Source organism: Tupaia chinensis, unplaced genomic scaffold (assembly GCF_000334495.1).
Source record: "Tupaia chinensis unplaced genomic scaffold, TupChi_1.0 Scaffold145484_1, whole genome shotgun sequence".
NCBI classification, from domain to species: domain Eukaryota; kingdom Metazoa; phylum Chordata; class Mammalia; order Scandentia; family Tupaiidae; genus Tupaia; species Tupaia belangeri.
Genome location: NW_006205341.1, coordinates 1,084,625 through 1,107,804, shown reverse-complemented (window position 1 = coordinate 1,107,804; position 23,180 = coordinate 1,084,625). Strand labels below are relative to the sequence as shown.

Genomic DNA, 23,180 nt, shown 5'->3' with positions numbered 1-23,180 from the left:
ACTGAATCAGGTAAGGAGGAAAAATAATCTTCTGAAACATTAAAAAAAAATCCTCGCCCAAATAACTATTGGTAACTTCAGGAATTTGTCAGTTGCCTTATGTAAGGATGAATAGATCCAACAAGCACATCTATAATACAAAGTAAACTATGATTTTATTGTGAAATTCTCATAGATGGAAAATTAAATTGAATTATTTATTCTGTCCATTTCATTTTACAATAATCTTACCACTTATTTTTGTACCATGTATTTCAATTGCTTGTTTGATGAAAATAAAGAAACCTGTCATTTTTGGCTTGTTTTTTAGCTTAAGTTTTCTCATTAAGTTAAAGACGCCACAATAAAATGTTTTGCCAACAGCCACATCCCAAGCTCCTATGTGAAGAATGTTTTTGGCTGCTACTTCAACCTTTGACCTCTGTCTGTCACCTTTCAATGCTAGTCTTAGCAAAAGATTTTTGTTTCCCACAGTAAGAGCAAACTCTAGAATCTTGAAGGTCCTCCTATGAACAAAATTTTCACACATGCAAAATTTCACCGAAATAAATATATTTCTCTCATTTCACTCCCACCGAGCATTCATGTTTTCAGTTAATTTTTAGGGATATAATTTCCTACGGGCAATCAAGTGCCCTGCTTTCTACTTCAGAGATTAAACTCTCCTCCAACATAAGTTGTACAATTGTGGAGGATAAGATAGTTGACATCTGACTCAGCATGAAAAACATGAGCACAATTGTTAGTCTGATCATTTTGCCAATTAGGAAAGATGTGCTGCTTCCCACCTCTACCACAGATGAATTAATGAAATGTTAATGAAGCCTTTTCAAATGGCTCTGGAGAAGGATCAGAGATTATGAGCTACATAACATACATTCTAAACTTGTTTTCCATACATGTTTGAGCTCCCTGAACCACTATTGTTAGTTAAATCCCTACACAGCAGAGAAATCTCCCTAGGACATTTATCAGGTATATTATCTAGAAAGCAAATACTGGATGCTGCTCTAAGATAGGTAGATCTACAGTGCCCTGGTTGCACACACAAATGGCTGTTTTGAGTATAATTGCAAGGTTCTAGTTCCCTTTAACCATAAGAATTAAACAATACTTATCACCATACAGTTTGATATTACTTCCAATAAGTACAATATTTATTAAACATATCTTCAGTTTTGTTACATAGTGTGCAACAAATTACAATATTCTGCAGCCACAAATTATATGCAGAGTATGAAGAAACTATTAATCAGATAGTGTAATCTTTCCATTTATAACTCTACAAGGAAGAACTAGCAAATCAGATCTTATACATATAACATCTCACTAAACTTTATGCATGGAAAGTGACAGACACTGGTTGTGCTGTTTGATACAAAATGGCTGAACTTCATCTTCAGAAGACTAAACCCGACATCTAAACATGCCAATATAAACATCAAAACAAAATATATTCTAACCAACCACGGAAACAGTCTGGTATCAGGAAAGCAACAAGGATTACACACATTATTTTATAAACCAGCACACAAAGGTTTAAAACAGTTCTGAAAATGAAGTTAGCTGTCTTGAGTCAAGGGAATAAAAAAAAAGTCAGTATTGACCATTTACAATCTCTGACCTTTGTGGAGACGGTAAGAATCTGTTGTAGTGCAGCTACATACAGTACAATTCAGGCAATTTTGTTTTTCACTTGGGTTCAGATTGCAAATTCATTGCTGTGAGAAAAGGACGGAGGCAAATTTTAGCAGCAACCTCCACCTGACTGCTTGACTGGAGTGCTCTGAATTTTAACATTGGACTTCTCTGCACCACCAGCTGTTGCTCCAGGGCCCATTCGCTTTTTGATCTCAGCTGCCATCGTCATGAAAGACTGTTCTACATTCGTTGCATTCTTAGCACTGGTTTCCAAAAATGGAATTCCAAGGGAATCAGCAAATTCCTAAGAATAAATAAAACAGCACAATTAATGTTGAAAAAACTAACTCATCTGAAAAGGGAAGTGAGGAGGGAACTAAGCTCACTGGGTCCAAACAGACACTACAGAAATGGTCCCCATTAAGAGTATTCTAAAGTACACATTTCTAAAAGCTGAAATGGCTATAGCCACTATGTGAACGCATACCCATAAAATGAAAAATCAGCTTCAAAATCAAACTTTTACACATACCTTTGCTGTTGTGTAGTCTACTACTTTCTTTGTGGTCAGATCACATTTGTTCCCTACCAACAATTTGTTGACGTTCTCACTGGCATAACGATCTATCTCTTGCAGCCACTGTTTAACATTATTGAAAGATTCCTGAAAAAAAAAAAAACAGACATTTTTCATGATAATATAGCTTAGATACAACTGCTCTACTAAACCAAATGATAAAAAGAAACATCAATTATAACCTAACAAGAAAAAAGAGCTAGTAAGAGCAACAGCACTGGGAAACATGACTGCACACATCTAAGTGAATGAGAAATGAAAGCTTAAAGATGAAAATACCAAATTACACTACAATTCAGGCAAACCCAACTGTTTTGGAATATTCCATTTAAATGCATAAAACTTGGTTTCTGAAATTTGCTAAGATTTTGGGGGCCAGTCCCATAGCACAGCAGTTAAGTTATAGGAAGTTGGAGTCCATGTGATTGATTGCTGTTCGAATCTCAGCATGGCAGCTTAAAAAAATATGATAGATGTGTGCACGCCCACAATAGTGACAGGATAGTGAAATGGGAAAAGGATTAAAGGATTGTGGTATGACCAAAGCCCACTGGTGGGTGCTTTCTACCCTGCTGAGTGAACACACACTGGCAATTAAAAAATAGTAATAATAGTGGGACCAGCAGATGGAAAAATGGTTATGTCACTGGACTCCCATGTAGTCAACCGCAATTTGAGTCCCAAACCTGGTAGCTTAAAACTCATGCTGGGCACGTGTGTTTGTGTGTGTGTGCCCAAAAGCCTGAGAGGAGAATGGAGCAGGGATTGTGGCATGGCTATTCCCCCTGAGGAGTGATTTCTTGCTTTCTGTCTCTGGTGAGCACAGGCACCCTATAGCAACAACAAACAAACAAACAAAAAACCAATAATTCTTTATTTCTGAACCTCTCATCTCACTATTCATAATTCTGATAGGAAAGTTCTAATTGGCAGGTAAATTTCTGTTAATACTTAACATCAAGAACTTGACACAAACTAAACCACTTGCCTTTCTTTACAAACTCTTGCCTACATGTTAAGTCTTGCCTAAATGATCAAAGTTATTTAGTTGATAATAACTATAACTGGAATCCCTTAAGAGGAAATGTAGGGCCAGCAGGAGGTGTGGTAGTCAAGGCAGCTGGATCCTAAGTGGCCAACTGTGCAGTCTGAGTCCTGGACCCTGTAGCTAGAAAAACACCAGGAACGTGTGCATGTGCACCCAAAATCCAGAGAGGAGAATGGAGTCTTGAGGAGGGACTGAGCTGTGGCCATTCCACCTGGGGGCACTTTCTCTTTCTCTCTCTTTCTCTCCAGCATGTGAACATACCCTATAGCAAACAAAAAAAATAAATAAATAAAATAAAACTAATTGGGAAAACCAGCAGATAGCATAAAGGTTACATGGCTGGACTCCCACACGGCCAACCCAGGGGCTTTAAAGTATGCCAGGCACACGTGCCTGCATGCCCCAAATCCTGAGAGAACGGAGAAAGGATTGCAGCATGGCCATCCCTCCAGGGGTGATTTCTTTCTATCTGTCTGTCTCTCTGGTGAATGCACGTGCTCTCTTTAAAAAAAAAAACTAATGGCTAGGACCAACAGGTTGGCACAGTGGTTAAGGCAGTAAACTCCCCACAAGGCCAACTATGGTTCAAGTCCTAGACCTGGTGGATTGAAACTTATGCTGAGCTGGTGTGCGTGTGAGCATGCCCAAAATCCCCAAAGGAGAATGGAGAAGTGATTGTGGTGTGGCCATCCTTCCAGGGGGTGATTTCTCACTTTCTGTCTTTCTGTCTGTCTTTCCAGTGAACATACGAGCCCTACAGCAAAAAATCTCTCAATATTTTTTTTAATTGTTAAAATTTACTGAAGGAAAATAAAACATGTTTCTTATGTGACTCACATTTATATGTGGGGATAGATGAAGCTTTCCTCCATAAAAATAATACTGATAGCTTATATGAAAATAATCTGACATTTATCAAATAGTAACTTCCTGCTTTGTCACTGTGACACAATCTTCTTTCAGAACTTACCTGATCTGTGACATCATACACAACTATGATACCATGGGCTCCTCTGTAATAACTGGAGGTGATTGTTCGAAATCTTTCTTGGCCTGCTGTGTCCCACTATTGTAAAACAATAAGAAACAATTCCATTAAAATAGAGTTGGGGAAAAGAGTAAGAGGTGGGAGAATAGTTTTGTTTCTGTTCATTTGTGGAGATGACCTGGATTTGATAAAGAAGCATGAGCCCTCAGTTCACACTACTAAACTGCATGGTAACTGTCAAATCCCTAAAAATCCAGAGAAGAAGAGAGTGCCCACCTGCAGTGTGGCATGCAGTCATGCTGCAAGTATAAATGCAGAGAGCAGGAACTATGTTCTGTTTTTCACATTCCCCACAGCCCTTACACTGTGCTAGGCATGTAGCGTGAATAGAGACAGGATGACTTGGCTAGGAAAGCCACTGGTGCAAAGCCTCCTGAACACAGTATACTCTCACCAGAAGACACTCACATGCCAGCACATTTCACCATCATGGAAATACTGAAAAGACCCAATTCAGGCAATTATTAGTCAAGGCAGCATTTCAACCATCTCAGGCAGGTATTAATCCTAGGAATTCTTTTCTCGTTTTAGTAATTTGCCAGAAAGTCTGTGTACTCACCAGAGAGAGACAGAGGGAGAGAAAGAAAAAGTGAGAAAGCACCATGGGAGATGGTCATGCTGCAATCCCAATCTCCATTCTTCCATCCTTTCAGGATTCAAGTCACACTCTCACACACACTCAGCATGTCTCTCAGACCACTGGGTCTGGGACTCAAACCATATAGTCACCTATGTGGGATCCAGTTGCCTGAACCACCATGCCACCAACCGGCTCATAAAATTTTTTTTAAAAAACTCATTATAGGGGCCAGTAGGTGGTATAGTAGCTAAAGTGCTAGACTCCCATATGGTCAATCACAGTTCAAGTCCCAAAACTGGCAACTTGAAACTCATGCTGGGCATGTGTGCATGTGCGCCCAAAATCCCAGAAGGGATTGTGGTGTGATCATAATCCCTGGGAAGTGATTTCTTACTTTCTTGCTCTGTCTCCGTCTCTCTAATGAGCACACACACCTGTTAGCAAAAATCTTTCTTTAAAAAATGTACTGAGTGTATGTGCACACATGCCCTGAATCCAGAAAGAAATGGAAGAGAAGGGATTGTGGCATGGCCATCCCCCATGTGGGGATGCCTTCTTACTTTCCTTCTTTCTGGCAAGTGCATGTACCCCCTAGCAAATTTTAAAAAGCAATTTTACAGCTGACTAAAGTGAGCAATGGCATCAAAACTAAAATTTCTGATGTCTCCTTACCACTCTGAAATCTTCCCCAACTCTACATCTAAACAGTACTAGCAGTACCTTCCTTTGTAACTGCACACTCTTTGCATGTAATTCCCATTAGACCTCAATCACAGGGTAACTGATTTTTCCATTTTTGTCTCTCCCACTGAAATGGGATTTTCTCCTAATGGAGACGTTTTATTCATCTTTGTAACCTCAGTCGAATTGATCCAAGTGCCTGATGTAACACAGGCATTTCCATAAATGGCTGAGGAATGATCCAACAATCACAAAAGAGGCCTTCCATGGTAAGAGAATGGATTGTAAACTGCCCTACCCTGATGAATGATTTGTAATAACTCTGATGAAGGCCAAGATTTTATACCTGAGTAGGAAAAACTGAAAGGAAAAGGTAACTCAAGATATATCAACAGAATCAAAATTCTGAAAGACCTAGAAAGTCAGGAATAAGATCAATGTAAAGAGTAGGTGGCAAAAAGAAGAGAAATTAATCTGATTCAGGCAGTTCTCAAAGACAGAGGAATTAAAGACAGAAGGTTAAAGTAAACTGGCTGGCTTCAGTTCAATATAAAGAATCAACAGAGCCAAGGGGCCAGCAGGTGCCATGGTGGTTAAGGTGCTATTCTCCCACATGGCTGACCAGTGGCTCAAGTCCCAGACCTGGCAGCTTGCTTTCTCACTTTCCTTCTCCCTCTCTCTCTACCTTTCTCTCTTTGGTGAACACAAGTACCCTATAACAAATTTTTAAAATAATAATTCTTAAAAAAAGAAAGTTAAGGGAACCAGCAGTTAGCGTAATGGCTGTGTCGCTGGACTCCCACGTAGTCGACCGCGGCTCATGTCCTGGACCCGGTGGCTTAAAACTCACGCCGGGCGCGTGTGCGTGCGTGCCCAAGATCCCGAGAGGAGAATGGAGGAGAAGGGATTGCGGCATGACCATCCCCCCTGAGGGGTGATTTCTCACTTTCTGTCTCTATGTCTCTCTCTGTCTGTCTGGCGAGCACACGCGCCCTACAGTGAAAATCTCTCCAAAAACAAAAAAAAAGAAAGTTAACAGAGCCAGCCCCAAGTCATATCAGTGGCTAAGCCCTGTGCAGAGGGAGTCAGACCCCACATGACCAATCACAATTCAAATCCTAGTCAAGTACATACACACTTGTGCCCAGGATCCTGACAGGGCAGAGAAATAGAAGAAAAAGAATTGCAGTGTGACTGGGCCCTATTTATGTGGGTACTCTCTCTCACACATCTGCATGTGCCCTCTGGCATAAGAAAAATTAAGTAGATGTTATTTGTAAATGGAACCAGCTGCTTTGAAAAACAGTTCCCAGAACTGTTCTAGAAAATGCCGATTTTGGGAACCAGCAGTTAGCATAATGGCTATGTCGCTGGACTCCCACGTAGTTGACCGCAGTTTGCGTCCCAGACCTGGTAGCTTAAAACTCACGCCGGGCGTGTGTGCGTGCGTGCCCAAGATCCCGAGAGGAGAATGCGGTGTGGCCATCCCCCCTGGGGGGTGATTTCTCACTTTCTGTCTCTGTCTCTCTGTCTGTCTGGCGAGCACACACGCCCTATAGCAAAAATCTCTCCAAAAAAAAGAAAATAGTGATTTTTTTTAAAAAAAGATCATAAATACGTCCACAGTGATAGTACCCAGACCCTTAATATTAAGGAGATACAACTGAAGTCATAATTATCTGTATTTAATTGGGGCCTGGGGATATAAGGATGGATTCAGACAGGGACACAAAATATCGAAGACAGCAAGCTCTGAGTCACTTGGTTCTGCTAGCAATCATGAAAAAGTCATTAATTCTCTCAGCATCCATTTTCTAAGCAATAAAATGAACATATTAGAAAAGCTAAGTTCCTTGGACTGGCCCAGCAGGTTATGCCCTGAATAGAGAGAGCTGGATCCTACATAGCCAACCACGGTTGAGTCCCAGCCCCAGTGGCTTGAGGAGCACACCAGGTCCATGCACAAGCCCAGGATCCTGATAGGATGGAGAAGTGGAGGAAAAAGGACTGCAGCATGACCACAACCCATTGACAGGTACATGTGTGCATATTCAATCTCTCTCTCTCTCTCTCTCTCTCTCTCTCTCTCTCTCTAGCAAATGCACACACTCTATGACATTTTTTTCTTAATTGCAAAAAAAAGAGGAAAAATAGAAAACAAAAGCTCGGTTTCTCTCCCCCCACAAAATTGTTTCTACTGGCAGTACATGCTATCTAATAAAAAATAATAACTAAATACTTCTCTTCCACTAAGCCACATATGAAGAACCTCTGCTAAGTTTCTGTGTTTCACACCACTCTGCAGAAAAAATTGCTCAATTTCTTTCCTATAAGACAAGGTAAACTTGAATTTAGACCTCCACTGATAAAAGAAACTAGAGCCAACCTGACTTAAAACATGCATTTCTCTGCTTTATGAACAGAAAATTCTTTGAGGAAAATAATGTTAAAGAAATTATTTATGTCTAAATAAGATACTATCACAGATGCATGATTTTTAAAATACTTCATATTCAGTTGTTAGCAAATTAAATATACATATAAAATAAGAGCATATTCCAAATTTACAAAAATAATTTCCAGAAAGATTTCTCGCCAAAAATTACTTACTATTTGAAGCTTGATTGTTTTCCCATCTAACTCTATAGTTCTTATTTTGAAATCCACACCAATTGTGCTGATATAGCTTTCTGTATATGTATCATCCTGAAGGAAAAAAAGTTAATGATTAACAATGTTAATAGAGTAAACAGAAAAAGATGTTTACTTTATCTGTCAGCAAAATTTATAACACAGAACATGTTGACAACAGCCATCTACCCTACTCCAGTACTCACTTCATGCTCTGGTTTTGAAGCACCGTCTGTTTAATAGTATAGCTGCCCTCTAGCCATCCGTACCTACCAGTTCTGGTTCACAGATGCAGCCAACTGCAGATCAACACATTATCTTGTTGCTGGCATGTGCTGAGTAGGCCTACAAATCTGTCTCTTTTCTGAACATATACAGACTTTTTTCCTGTCATTATTCCCTACATGAAACAGAATGGCCAGCTCTGATGATGCAGCCATAGTCTCCCTGCACTGGTATGTGTGGGTGCTGTGATCCTACCTGACAGGCTAAGAGTAGGACAGTATCATGATGATCCTCTGGAGTTGCCTTTCTTTTACGGAATAAATAAACTTAAAAAACGTACAGTATAAAAACTATTTATAGAGGCAAGCAGGTGGCATGGTGGTTAAGGTGCTGGATTCCACATGGCTGAGGGGGCGATTCAAGTCCCAGGCTTGGTCACTTAAAAAAATACTCTGGGCACATATGTGCACATGCCCAAAGTCCTAAGAGGAAAATGAGGGTGAAGGGATTGCAGCATGGCCATCTTCCCCTGGGAAGTGATTTTTCACTTTCCCTCTATCTCTCCAGTGAGTGCACGTGCACTATGGCAAAAATCTTAAAAAAGAAAGAAAACACACACACACACAAAACCCAACCAACTACACATATAATATTTACATTGTATTAGGCAATATAAGTAATCTAGAGATGATTTAAAGTATACCAGAGGATGTACGTAGGCTGTATGCAAATATTACATACATTTTATAGAAGGGATTTGAGCATGCAAGGATTTTGATATTCAAATGTAATCCTGGAATCGATCCTCCATGGATACCAAGGGGTGACTGTAGTTTCGTCCTAAAATCTTTTCAATACGTAGTCTTTACTTTTTCCAAACTCTTCACAAATTCTTTACATACATCACACAGGTAGTGTTTACTATTTTCAGTGATTATGAATAATTTTTCTAATTGCTAATTAGCAGAACTCTTACTCCCACCCCACCCAATTTATTCACAAACCATGATGATTTCACTCTCTTCCTATAAAAGCATCCTCCAGGGGGATAGCCATACCATGCTCTTCTCTTCTCACGATTTTGGGCACTCACGCACATGTGTCTGTGTGTTTTCAAACTGCTGTGTCCAGAACTTGAACCTTACAGTCAACCATGTGGTATCCAACCTCCCTTAACTACCATGCCAACAAGCTGGTCCATTCTTATACGTTTAGGAAGTAGATTTTATTTCCTAAGTCATATTTTGAAATTGAGAGAAAACGCACAAAAATGAAACTTATCATTTTATGTGTGCAATTCAGTAGTTTTCAGTATATTCACCAACTGTCCAACTATACCACTATTTATTTCCAGAATATTTGTATCACTCCAAAAAGAACTCTGTGCTCATTACCAGGCACTCTTTGGAGAGGTTTTTTGTTTTTTGCTTTTTTTTTTTTTGCTATAGGGCGCGTGCGCTCGCCAGACAGACAGAGACATAGAGACAGAAAGCGAGAAATCACCCCCCAGGGGGGCTGGTCACGCCACAATTCCTTCTCCTCCATTCTCCTCTCGGGATCTTGGGCACACATGCACATGCGCCCGGCATGAGTTTTAAGCCACTGGGTCTGGGACGCGAACCGCGGTCGACTATGTGGGAGTCCAGCCACCAGGTCCAGGACTCGAACCACCTAAGCCATGTGGAAAGTCTAGCACCTTAACTACTGCACTACCTGCTGGCCCCAAAATATTTGTGTGTATTTTAGTTTTTAGAAATAGAATTTTTTTTTCAATTTAATTGATTTAAATAGCTACACAGAGATGGTCGCTACCATATGGATGGCACAGCTCTAGGACTTATTTCCAATAAGAGAAAGAGAAAGGAGGAATAAGTTTAAGGACACCACAATGAAGCAAAAGGACAAATCTATAATGTTGGATAATCTGTAGGACAACAGTCTCAGTTTTTGAAAACCAATGACATGAACAATACTTAAATAAAAATGGGGAAAGTGTAAAACTGAAGATTAAAAGACTAAGCAGCCAAACAAGCAAGTGAATGTGTGTGCCATCTTTACAACCTGATGCAAACCAACAGCAATACGGTGCTTCTGAGACCGTAAGGGAAGTAAGTCTATTTTGTAGGTTGACAATACCAATGTCATTTTATAAGACTAGTCCAGGGACCAGCAGTTGGCATAATGGCTGTGTCACTGGACTCCCATGTGGCCGACCACGGTTCAAGTCCCAGACCCAGTGGCTTAAACTCACGCCGGGCACGTGTGCGTGCATGCCCAAGATCCCAAGAGGAGAATGGAGGAGAAGGGATTGTGGTGTGGCCATCCCCACCGGGGGGCGATTTCTCGCTTTCTGTCTCTCTGTCCATCTCTTTCTGGTGAGCTCACATGCCCTTATAGCAAAAAGTTCTAAAAACAAAAAAAAAAAATATATGGGGAACCAGCAGTTAGCGTAATGGCTATGTCGTTGGACTCCCACGTAGTCGACCGCGGTTCATGTCCTGGACCTGGTGGCTTAAAACCCACGCTGGGCGCGTGTGGGTGCGTGCCCAAGATCCCGAGAGGAGAATGGAGGAGAAGGGATTGCGGCGTGACCATCCCCTCTGGGGGGTGATTTCTCTCTTTCTGTCTCTATGTCTCCCTGTCTGCCTGGCGAGTGCCCGCGCCCTATAGCAAAAACCTCTCTAAAAAAAAAAAAATATGTCCAACTTTTAGATCTGCATGTCAAAATTAGTAGAAAGGGGGAAAGAACATGTTTCAGAGCTGTATTATAACACTCAAGCAAACAGAAAGGAAAAATAGGGCTACATGAAGGCAGTGGGAGCAAGTATTGATAATGTTAGATCTGATTTGTGCATGAGATGAAAACAAGAAACTCAGAGCACTTCAAGGAACTAACAGTTACTATATTAGCTAGCCTCACATATTCAGTTATGCATTATTTAGAATCACTGGGTAAAAGGATATACTGTTTTAAGCCACTGAATGCAATTTCACAAAATGCTCCTGTTACTAGGTATTAATCTTTGAAAAGTTACATTTATTATTTTATAATCAAATGCTTAATAAGTATCAGGTATTACACAAAGTAGAGAACAAAATAAATGCAATGAATATTCATTTGGCACTTCTACATGCCAGGTGCTTGGTTAGAAATAATGAATTCTTAAAAATCCCTAAATGGGGCCAGCAGGTGGTATGGTGGTTAAGCTGCTGGACACACACATGGTCCAGCACAGTTCAAGTCCCGGACCTGGCAGCTTGAAAAATCACACCAAGCATGTGTGCATGCATGCCCAAAATCTGAGGAGAATGGAAAAGGAATTACAGCATGGCCATCCCCATCCCCCCAGGGTGATTTCTCACTTTCCTTCTCATTGTCTGTCATACATGCTCTATGGTTAAAAAAAGAAAAAAGTAACAAAAAAATCCCTTAAAAAATAATCCCTTAAAAAAATAATCCCTAAATTGGGACCAGCAGTTGGTGTAATGGCTATGCTGCTGCATTCCCATGTAGTCAACCATGGTTCGAGTCCCAGACCCAGTGGCTTAAACTCATGCCGAGTGCATGTGCCTGTGTGCCCAAGATCCAGAGAAGAGAATGGAGAAGAGATTGTAGTGTGGCCATCCCCCCTGGGGGGTGATTTCATGCTTTCTGTCTCTCTGGCAAGCACACATATAGCAAAACAAAAAAAATCTCTTAAAAAAAAGTAATTTTGGGATCAGCAGTTAGCGTAATGGCTATGTCACTGGACTCCTATATAGTCAACCACGGTTCATGTCCTGGACCCGGTGGCTTAAAACTCACGCATGTGCGTGCGTGCCCAAGATCCTGAGAGGATAATGGAGGAAAAGGGATTGCGGTGTGGCCATCCCGCCTGGGGGGTGATTTCTTGCTTTCTGTCTCTCTGTCTCTGTCTGTCTGGCGAGTGCACGTGCTCTATAGCAAAAATCTCTCAAAAAAAATAATAATTTTAATGCAACTAAATTTAACAATGTTGTCTTTCTTGCTTTTTTCTACTTTAGAAAATACCTTTTTGTACCAAGATAAAGAGCCATCCATGCCTTATTCTAATACTTCCACTTTTATTTTTAGCTATTAAATAAAATAAATAAATGAATATATATACATATATATACATACATATGTGTGTGTGTGTGTGTGTGTGTGTGTGTGTGTGTGTATTTTTTTTTTTTTAAGGAAAATTTTTCCTATAGGGTACACACACTTGCCAAAGAGAGAGAGAGACACACACACAGAAAGCAAGAAGTCACCCCCGGGAGAATAAGGCCATGCCACATCCCTTCTCCTCCATTCTCCTCTTGTGATTTTGGGCACACATGCGCACACGCCTGGTTTCAAGTTTCAAGCCTCCAACCACAGTCGGCCATGGGAGGATCCAGAGAAATAACAATTACACCATCTACTTGTCCCTAATATTTTTTTTAAATGACCATTAACTTCAGTCTCATCTCATCCAAAAAGTCATGCAAGTATCTGAGACACTATCAAACTTATAGTGCTGATTTTTTTTTTTTAAAGAGAAATTTTTGCTATAGGGCACCTGTGCAGCAGACAGAGAAAGACAGAAAGCAAGAAATCATCCCCCAGAAAATGGCCATGCCACAATCCCTTCTCCTCCATTTTCCTCTTGGGATTTGGGGCACACACTCACACACACGAAGTGTGAGTTTTATAAGGTGCTGGGTCCAGAATTCGAACCGTGGTCAACTACATGGAGTCCAGTGATATAATCATTATGCCATCGCCTGTTCCCCACAGTACTGAATTCAAAGTTTTCTAAAATTCTAATTTTTCCCTGAAAGCCTGAATTTTATTACAGGTAAATAAAGTACCTACAGCTACTTAAAAAGACAGTCTCAGTTCATCTGAGAAAATGTCTGCCTAAGATCCAATTTTGAATAACTGCAATTTGTCAGTTGTTCTTAGAAGCATACACAGTTCCATGAAAAAACGTTCAGCCAACTCCATTAAGTACTTCTTTTTTCAAGACAACCAACACACTGCAGTAGTCAGTAAATGTGCCTCATGTATACTTTCCAGCCTTCACACAAAATATTTTTTAAAATAATACTCAATAATTAGTGTTTTTTAAAAATTAATAATCTGTTTCTTCATGGACATTCTTAAGTAAAAATGGCTTTCTGGGGGCCAGCAGGTGGCTTGTTGGTTAAGGGCCAAGCCGGTTCACATCCTGGACCTGGTAGCTTGTTTTCTGTCTGTCTCTCTGGTGAGCACACATGCCCTATAGCAAATTTAAAAATAATAATAAAACTAAATTTCTTAATGGCTTTTTAAATTTTTTTGTCGCAGGACCAGCAGTTGGCGTAATGGCTGTCGCTGGACTCCCATGTAGTTGATCATAGTTTGAGTCTCGGACCCACTGTCTTAAACTCACACCGGATGCATGTGCATGCGTGCCCAAGATCCTGAGAGGAGAATGGAGGAGAAGGGAGTACAGCGGGGGCAGCTCCCCGGGGGGGTGATTTCTCGCTTTCTCTCTCTCTCTGTCTCTCTGGCAAGTGCACACATCCTATAGCAAAAACCTTTTTTTTTTTTTTTTTGTCCCTATGAGTGCCCAGAAGTGAAAAATACAACAACTCTGAGTACAGTTTGGAACTTTAGCATGTCTTGATGTGCACTAAGGCACCAACAGTAGTTCTGTCCAGCACTGCATTTATACCGGCAGAACAAACGGCACAGAGTAAAAAAGGCAAGTGTCTTTTGTATTTGTATTATTACTAAATAAGCATTTACTTAATAAATTCTAATGTCTAACTATTACCAGGATAATAGTTTGATCTCACAGCCCTCCTGAGAGAGTCGTGGTAATCTCCAAGAGTCTTTTTTAGGTAATTCTGAGAACCGATGATCTGGACAGTGAGAAGGAAAACATGCTAAATTTAAAGGCTGCTGGTAGAAACTCCAAAATAGATTGTGGATTCTATTAGAGCAAGTCATTTATCTGTCTGCCAGTTTCAGTATATAGAACACTATGCCACTGTCCAACGAAGTTTTGTACCAAGCCCTACTTGTTCTTTGTATTCTGAAATTTAACTTGGGAGATTTCCTTTTGTCAGTCATTTTTAACATAGGACAACCATCTGTTTCTTATTTCACTTACATTGGAATGAACTGCTGTATGACCTCTACCAAGAATATGACGCTTTCTAGATTTATAACCACACTTCACTGAATTTCGAAGAATACCAACATTCCTTCTATTTAATAGTTCATCACAGAACTTTATATATATCAATTCTGAAATAATTTATTCTAAATAAAACTAGGTTTTTTTGGTCTAGAAATATACTCAGCATTAATTAATTATCCCTTTTGGTATACCATTACTTGTAAAGACATTTTAATTTCAACTTACTGCAAACCTAAGGAGGAGGCAAGACTTTCCAACCCCAGAGTCGCCGATCAGAAGTAACTTGAATAAATAATCACTGCAAAAAACAGAAAAAGTCATATTAATAAAAAGTCTACCTCATTGTCATTCTACAAATAACAAAAACACAACCAACAATAAGATCTCACTATGAAACTCCGAAAAAGCTTCTGCATGGCTTAACAGAAGCCAAAACTGCAAATAACAACAGCCCTTCTGATGGATCACTGAACATGACAGAGTTAAATAACAGTAAGACAGTCAATGCCCATGATCTCTGAGGTCAATGAGCTTCCACTAAAAAAAACAAACAAGAAGGGGGCTGGCAGGTGGTGTGGTGGTTAAATGTGCTGGACTCCCACATGGCCGATCACGGCTCAAGTCCCAGACCTGGCAGTTTGCTTTCTCACTTTCGTTCTCTCTCCCCCCTTCTCTCTTTCTCCTTCTCTCTCACTCTGTCCCTCTCTGGTCAAATTAAACAAGTAAAATTAAATTAAAAAAAAAAAAAAGACAAGAGGAAATATAAGTGATATGCATTCTTGGAAAGCCCAAACATTACATAAGTTTCACTTTCCTTGGATCTTTTTTTTTTTTTTTTTTGGAGAGGTTTTTGCTATAGGGTACGTGCGCTCGCCAGACAAACAGAGAGAGACAGAAAGCAGGAAATCACCCCCCAGGGGGGATGGCCACGCCGCAATCCCTTCTCCATTCTCCTCTCAGGATCTTGGGCACGCATGCACACGCAACCAGCATGAGTTTAAGCCACCGGGTCTGGGACGCGAACTGCGGTAGACTACGTGGGAGTCTAGCGACATAGCCATTACGCTAACTGCTGGTCCCACTTTCCTTGGATCTTGCCAATAAAATATTGGTTTCTCCTTCAATTCCAAGACCAAATCACTATTTCATAGCAACCCTCCCATTTGAAGGGGTTTTTATGATCCATTCTTAGCATCCTGCTGGAATTCTTCCCTCAAAAAAAAAAAAATCATCATTTAACTTCTCAAAACCCAGATCATAAATATTTCTTTCTTTCTTCTTTTTTTTTTTTTGGGGGGGGAGGTTTTTGCCATAGGGCGCGGGCGCGCGCCAGAGAGAGACAGAGAGACAGAAAGCAAGAAATCACCCCCCCAGGGGGGATGGCCACGCCGCAATCCCTTCTCCATTCTCCTCCCAGGATCTTGGGCACGCACGCACACGTGCCCGGCGTTGAGTTTTAAGCCACCAGGTCCGGGACGTGAACCGCAGTTGCAAACATGGGAGTCCAACGACAAAGCCTTTACGCAAACTGCTGGTCCCAGATCATAAATATTTCAAAGTAAAACTGTGATAAAATCAGGACCGGCAGGTGGCATGGTGGTTTAAGGCGCTGGATTCCCACATGACTGACTCTGATTCAAGTCCCAGACCTGGTGTCTTGCTTTTTCACTTTCCCTTTCTCTGTCTCTCTCTGGTCAAATTAAAAAATAAAAACAACAATGAGACCACCAGTTATCATAATGACTATGTCGCTGAACTCCCATGTAGTCAACCGCGGTTTGAGTCCTGGACCCAGTGGCTTAAACTCACTCCGGGAGTGTGTGCGTGCGTGCCCAAGATCCTGAGAGGATTTTGGAGAGATTTTCACTGTAGGGCACGTGCGCTCGCCAGACAGACAGAGAGAGACCTAGAGACAGAAAGCGAGAAATCACCCCCCAGGGGGGTTGGTCACGCCACAATCCCTTCTCCTCCATTCTCCTCTCAGGATCTTGGGCACGCACGCACACGCACCCGGCGTGAGTTTTAAGCCACTGGGTCCGGGACACGAACCGCGGTCGACTACGTGGGAGTCCAGCGACATAGCCATTACACTAACTGCTGGTTCCCAATAATTCTCTTTTTTTAATGTGATAAAATCAAAAGCTATTTGGTCATTGGAAGTTACTGATGTATTTTTCTATGCAAAATGCATCATGATTTTTTTTTGACAACCTGATATTTTATGCAAGCACAGAACTTTACTAATATTCTTTTTATTTTTATTTTTTTAGAGAGATATTTTTGCTATAGGACACATGAGCTTGCCAGAGACAGAAACTCAGACATCATCTCCCCAACCTGTGTGTGTGTGTGTGTGTGTGTGTGTGTGGCCACACCACAATCCCTTCTCCTCCAGTCTCCTCTCAGTATTTTGGGCACTTATACACATGTGCCCAACATGAGTTTTAAGCTGCCAGATCCAGGACTCAAACCACAGTAGACTGTCTGGGAATCATCAACATAACCATTATGCTATTCACTGGTCCCTCAATTTTTAAAAAATTTTTAAAGAATTATTTTTTTTAATTTATCATTATTATTGTTATTATTATTTTTTAAAAATTTGCTACAAGGCCCATGCACTCACCAGAGTGAAACAGACAGAAAGAAAGAGAAAGGGAGAAAACAAGTCACAAGGTCCAGGACTCAAATTGTGGGAGTCCAGCGCCCTAACCACCATGCCACCCACTGGCCCCAAAACCTTTGCTAACATTACAATTTTGAATTAAAGTATCCTTTGGAAACACTGCAAATTAGGTTCTGTTCATGTATATTCACCATTGCCAGCAAGCCTAACTAAAAAAGTTTCTAGGACTGGTCTCGTGACACATCAGTAATGTACAGTTCAAGAGAAGCCACAGCTCATAAGGCAACCACAGTTTAAATCCTCAGTCAGCCTGAAACATACTGGGTAAGCTCGCGAGTACCCACAAGTCAATGGGTTGGAGAACCAGATGAGGAAGATCATGATATGACCAGACCCTATGGAAAGTGCTCATCTCTCCCTCACCTTCACAAGAGTGCACATAAAAGCCATCAGGGAAAAAAATGTTTAATTTCTAGACCTTCATAGACCTGTTGTCTTCATGCACTGCCTGCTCAGTCTCCTAAGAAATCTCTCATAGATCCTTCTGAACAATTCTACAGGTTGTTTTAGGCACTGAACTCACGCATGACCACCTTGGTTTAGTTCCAAACCTGGCAGCTTGCTTTCTCACTATTCCTCTCTCTCTCTGGTCAAAACTAATAATAATAATAATAAATTAAATAATTCCTTTAAAAAAATACCACTATGTCTTACATTTTTTGGGAGAGTTTTTTTGTTTGTTTTTTGCTGTAGGGCATGTGCACTCGCTATAAAGACAAAGACAGAGAGACAGTGAGAAATCACCCCCTAGGGGGGATGACTACGCTGCAATCCCTTCTCCTCCATTCTCTCCTGGGATCTTGGGTATGCACGTACGTGCGCCCAGCATGAGTTTAAGCCACAGGGTTCGGGGACTTGAATCATAGTCAACTACGTGGGAGTCCAGCGACATAGCCATTATGCCAACTGCTGACCCCACTTTTTTTCCTTTTAAGAGAGATTTTTGCTATAGAGCACATGCACTCGCTGAAGAGATAAAGAAATAGACAGTAAGTGAGAAATCATCCTCCCCAGAGATGGCCACACTACAATCCCTTCTAATCCGTTCTCCTCTTGCAATTTTGGGCAGGCAAGCATGCGCACCTGGCATGAGTTTCAAGCTGCCGGGTCTGGGGCTTGAACGACAGTCAGCCATATGGGAGTCCAACAACATAACCATTATGTCATCTCCTGGTCCCAGTAATATGTCTTACTTAAGACATATTTTTGGTTTTACCAAATTACCGTAATACATTTATTATCCCCAATTATATTATATATGAGGAAAATAATTTTTTAAAAAATCCAAAGTGCTAGTCAGCAGCAAAACAGAGATCAGAAAACTTTCTTTTTAAAGGTTTTTTATTTTTTGCCATAGGGCACATGTGCACTCAATGGAGAGGCAGAGACAGTGAGAAGTAAAGTGAAAAATCACTTGCCGGGGGTATGGCCTCACTGCAATCCCTTCTCCTTCCATTCTCCTCCTGGGACTTGGGGCACAAAGGCATGCACTTAGTACAGTCAGCTAGCAGACTTCAATACCTATTGATAAGTCCTCTCCTTAATTAAACTAAATAAATTCTTAAGAATACTGAATACCAAACATTAACAATGAGTACATATTAACAATTTATAGAGGTCAGGAGGTGGCATAGTGGTTACAGCACTGGACTCCCCATGGCCATGGAATCCCAGACCCCGTGGCTTGAAACTCATTATGCACGTGTGCACATGCATGCCCAAAATCCCAAGAGGAGAGCAGAGAAGGGATTAAAACCTGATCATACCCGCCATCCCTGCTCCCCTCTCCCAGGAGTTGGGGAGGAGTTGATTTCTCATTTTCCTCTCACTGTCTCTCTCTGGGGAGCACACTTTCCCTATGGCAAAATCTTACAAAAAATAATTATTTGGGACCAGCAGATGGTATGATGGTTACATCCCATGTAGTCGACCGCAGTTTGAGTCCTGGACCTGATGGCTCAAAACTCATGTCAAGCACGCATGCGTGCATGCCCCAAATCTTGAGAGGTGATTGGAGAGGGGACTGTGGCATGGCCATTCCCCCAGGGGGTGATTTTTCACTTTCTGTCTCTCTGGCAAGCACATGTGCACTATAGCAAAAATCTCTAAAGAAAATAATAATAATAATTTATATTTTGGGACCAGCAGGTGATGTGGAGGTTAAGGTGCTGGATCCCACATGGCCATCCTTTGCAGTTCAAGTCTTGGACCCGATGGCTTGAAAATCATGCCTGGCACTTGTGCACATGTCAAAAATTCAAAGAGGACAGTGGAGAAGGGACGGGCAAAGTCATACCCCCTGGGGGTAGATTTCTCACTTTCTCCCTCTCTCTCCAGAGAGTTTCATACACCTATACAAAAACTTGGAAAAAGAAAAAAATCTATATTTTGGTTTAGAAGAACAAACACAGCACTGATACTATTGGCTTTCCTTTCTTGGACATTTGCAAGCATGCCCCTGGTGTGTTTCAGGCCAACCAGGCTGGGATTAGAACAGAGCTATGTGGGATCTGCTTCTTTTGAACAGCACATTATCAGGGTGCCACAGAACTGGCCCTACAGTCTATGGGTTTTTTTTTTTTTTTTTGGGGGGGGGGGTTAGAGGTTTTTGCCTTAGGGTGCATGCGCTTGCTGGAGAAAAAAAGAGAGACAGAAAGTGAGAGGGAATGTAAGAAATCACTCCCCAGGGGTATGGCCACGTGGCAATCTTGGGCACACGTGCACACACACTCAGTATGAGTTTCAAACCACTGGGTCCAAGACTCAAACCGTGGTCAGCCACGTGGGAGTCCAGCACCTTAACCACTACACCATCTGCTGGTCCCAGATCGTGGGTTTTTAAACATAAGTTTCACTAAAACAAATGAGTCCAACAAAAGGCCTCAAGTCACCAACCTCACTCAGCACAGTGCCAGGTATCCAGTAAATAATAAATATCCACTGAATCAGCTGTACTGGACCTTGTTAAAATAAAAATCTGCATTGGGTCACAGATATTACCTGAGATATGATCACCTAAAGATCAATTTCTCTATTTCAGAGCAATCACAATTGCTGGAAAAACATGAAAGCTTCCTATTTGTGCTACAAGTATATTATAGTTTAAAGAAATCAATAATCAACTTTTTAAAATGAACTGCTTCAACTACCATTTTTAAGTTTTACAAATATATTGGTATCATGTTAGAATATTATAGTTTCTAATAATTTTAGGTTCAAACTTACTGTAAGTAATATAGAGTCAAATACTCTATACAAGACAATCTTTACAAAAGAATTCCGTGCTCTCTCCTAAACCATTAGCTTTGCTAACATGACAACAGTTACATAGATGAGAAAGACCAGCAAAATCGAACTCACAAACTTCCCCACCTCCCTTTATCAAACACACACAACTGTATAGTGTGATCAATAGCATACTATTTGCATTGGGACATTTTAATTACAGGTTAAGGTTTTTTTTGAGAGGTGAGGTTTTGTTTTTGCTATAGGGCCTCTGCGCTTGCCGGAGAGAGAAAGAGACAGAAAGCAAGAAATTATCCCCTGTGGGGATGTCCACACCATAATTCCTTCTCCTCCATTCTCCTCTCAGGATTTTGGGCACACACGCACACGCACCTAGCATGAGTATTAAGCAGCCAGGTCCAGAACTCAAGTAGGGTGGGAGTCCAGCGACGTAACCATTATGCCATCTACTGGTTCCAGGTTAAGTATTTCTTACACAAAATCCTTTGGAATATTTGCATATACATAAGATATCTTGGGAATGGAACCCAACTCTAAACATAAAATTCACTTATGATTCATATACACCTTTACACATATACTGAAGGTCACTATATACAGTACTTTTGTACTGTAGTATTTTGAGTGTCACCCACTCATCATATGAGGTCGGGTGGAATTTACCACTTGTGGCATCATGATGGCACTCAAAAAGCTCCAGACTTTTGGAGCCTTTTGGATTTTATATTTTCAGATGAGGAATGCTCAACCTACACCTATTACTGTAGTAGCACTTTATTTGTAAACTACCGTATTATTATTATTATGACTACTGAAATCCAGAGGTTTGAGTCTGCTCAGAGATTTTTTTGTATCTATAATTTATTAAACACAGTAAAAATGACAGAAAATATGTAACTCTAAAATTAAAGAGCAGAATTTTAGTACAAAGAACCAAGACTAATTTATTGAATCAAACAGTAACATTTAAAATGTATTCATTATTTCCCAAAATTCTGGGTCATTAAGTTTTCAATGATACAATATAATTTGACTTAAATGAAAAATTCAATTGTACTAATAGTTTAGAAATCTATAAAGATTTACAACTGTAATCATTACCCTCCTAAATTATTCTAGTAAATTCTACCCACTGTTTCCAATTAGAAACTTCCTCTAGTTTTTTCTAATTTACTATGACAAGTCATACTTTCTCCTCTTCAGAGGTGTGGGGCCTATGTCCCCCATTTTTATATTTCACATATATATCAAGTATCTGTCCATATGGAAGGTAAACTAACTTATGCACTTTTTGGTTTGGTGGAAAAGTCATGATGCTATTTTGCATAGAAACAAAAAAATACGTTACGACTTTTCCAACAACCCAATACATATCCAAGAATCTAACACTGTGCCTGTAAAGGGCACCTGTGCTCACAGGCAAGGGGAGGAAAGGAGAGGGAGAGAAATTGAGAAAACATCCCCCATGAAGAATGGTTCCTTCTCTTCCATCTTTCCCTTCTTTTAGGATTTTGGGTATACATGTGTCTGGCTATTTTGCAAGCCACCAGGTCTGGGACTCCAACAGCACAGACATGTGGGATCCAGCTGCTTTAACCACCAAGCTACTGGCTGGCCTGCATTTTGCCTTTTATAAATCATGTATTAAGAGATCAGAATACATTTTACTTTTGTACCTTTAATCAGGTCTCCTTTGGTATGAGATACACTAAAGAAAATCTATGGCTGTGGCCAGCCGGTGGCATGGTGGTTAAAGCAGTGAGATCCCACATAGGCAACTGTGCAATTCAAGTCCTAAATCCTCTGCACACAGTGGTGGCATGTGTGCAGGTTTGTGCCCATGCCCAAAACCCCGAGGAGAATGGACAAGGGACTACAGTGTGATTGATTACTCCTCATCATTCCTCATGGGGAAGCTTTCTTACTTAAAATGTCTCTCTCTCTTCACCAAGCACATATGCTCTATAGCAAATTTCAAAAAATAAAAAAGTAGAGGGGCCAGCAGGTGGTGTGGTTTTTATGGGCACTAGACTCCCACATGGCTGACTGTGGCTCAAGTCCTGGACCTGGTGGCTTGCTTTCTCACTATCCTTCTTTCTCTGTCTGTCTCTGATGAAATAAAAATAATAAATAAAGTTAAATTCTTTAAAATAAATTGAAAAGAAGAAAAAATCTTTGGCTTTTCTTGATTAACTGGGCAAAATATACTGGCGGAAAAATGGATGAGGCATAGCATGTTAAAAGGATACAAGAGCCAATCTAAAAGTTCTCTCACTTGTCAACTCAGTACCATTTGAGCCACAGAGTAAATAATCATATACTGGATTATAACTCAAAGAATAAATACCCATGAAACTAGGCTGGTGTAAGTAATTAAATAAATAAATGGGAGGAAAGACAAATCTTCCTTATAGGGGGGTTCCAATACATGTGGAAAGAATATGAGAAATAGAAAATCACCTGTAGATCACATTACTGACTGCTGCAGGAAGATCTACTGATAAATACTAACATGACTGCGTGAAACTTTTTTTCTTGAGAGAGAGATTTTGCTATAGGTCATGTGTGCTTGACAGAGAGAAAGAGAGACAGAAAATGAAAAATCACCTCACGCACGCCCCCCGAGACGGTGGGGCAGCGGAAA

The 23,180-nt window shown here is 40.7% G+C and overlaps 1 protein-coding gene across 1 annotated transcript in view; it reads right to left on the bottom strand.

The window, feature by feature from the left end:
- Window positions 1-362: 362 nt before the first annotated feature.
- The window catches only part of RAB1A (RAB1A, member RAS oncogene family), a 41,188-nt gene continuing 18,370 nt past the window's right edge, over window positions 363-23,180 (bottom strand). Inside the window, exons 2-6 of the mRNA XM_006168045.3 lie at window positions 14,830-14,902; window positions 8,186-8,281; window positions 4,237-4,332; window positions 2,174-2,305; window positions 363-1,945 (exon numbers count right to left, since the gene is read on the bottom strand). Coding sequence (XP_006168107.1) covers window positions 1,748-1,945; window positions 2,174-2,305; window positions 4,237-4,332; window positions 8,186-8,281; window positions 14,830-14,902 — 595 coding nt within the window. The 3' untranslated portion in view covers window positions 363-1,747. The remainder of the gene's footprint in view (window positions 1,946-2,173; window positions 2,306-4,236; window positions 4,333-8,185; window positions 8,282-14,829; window positions 14,903-23,180) is intronic.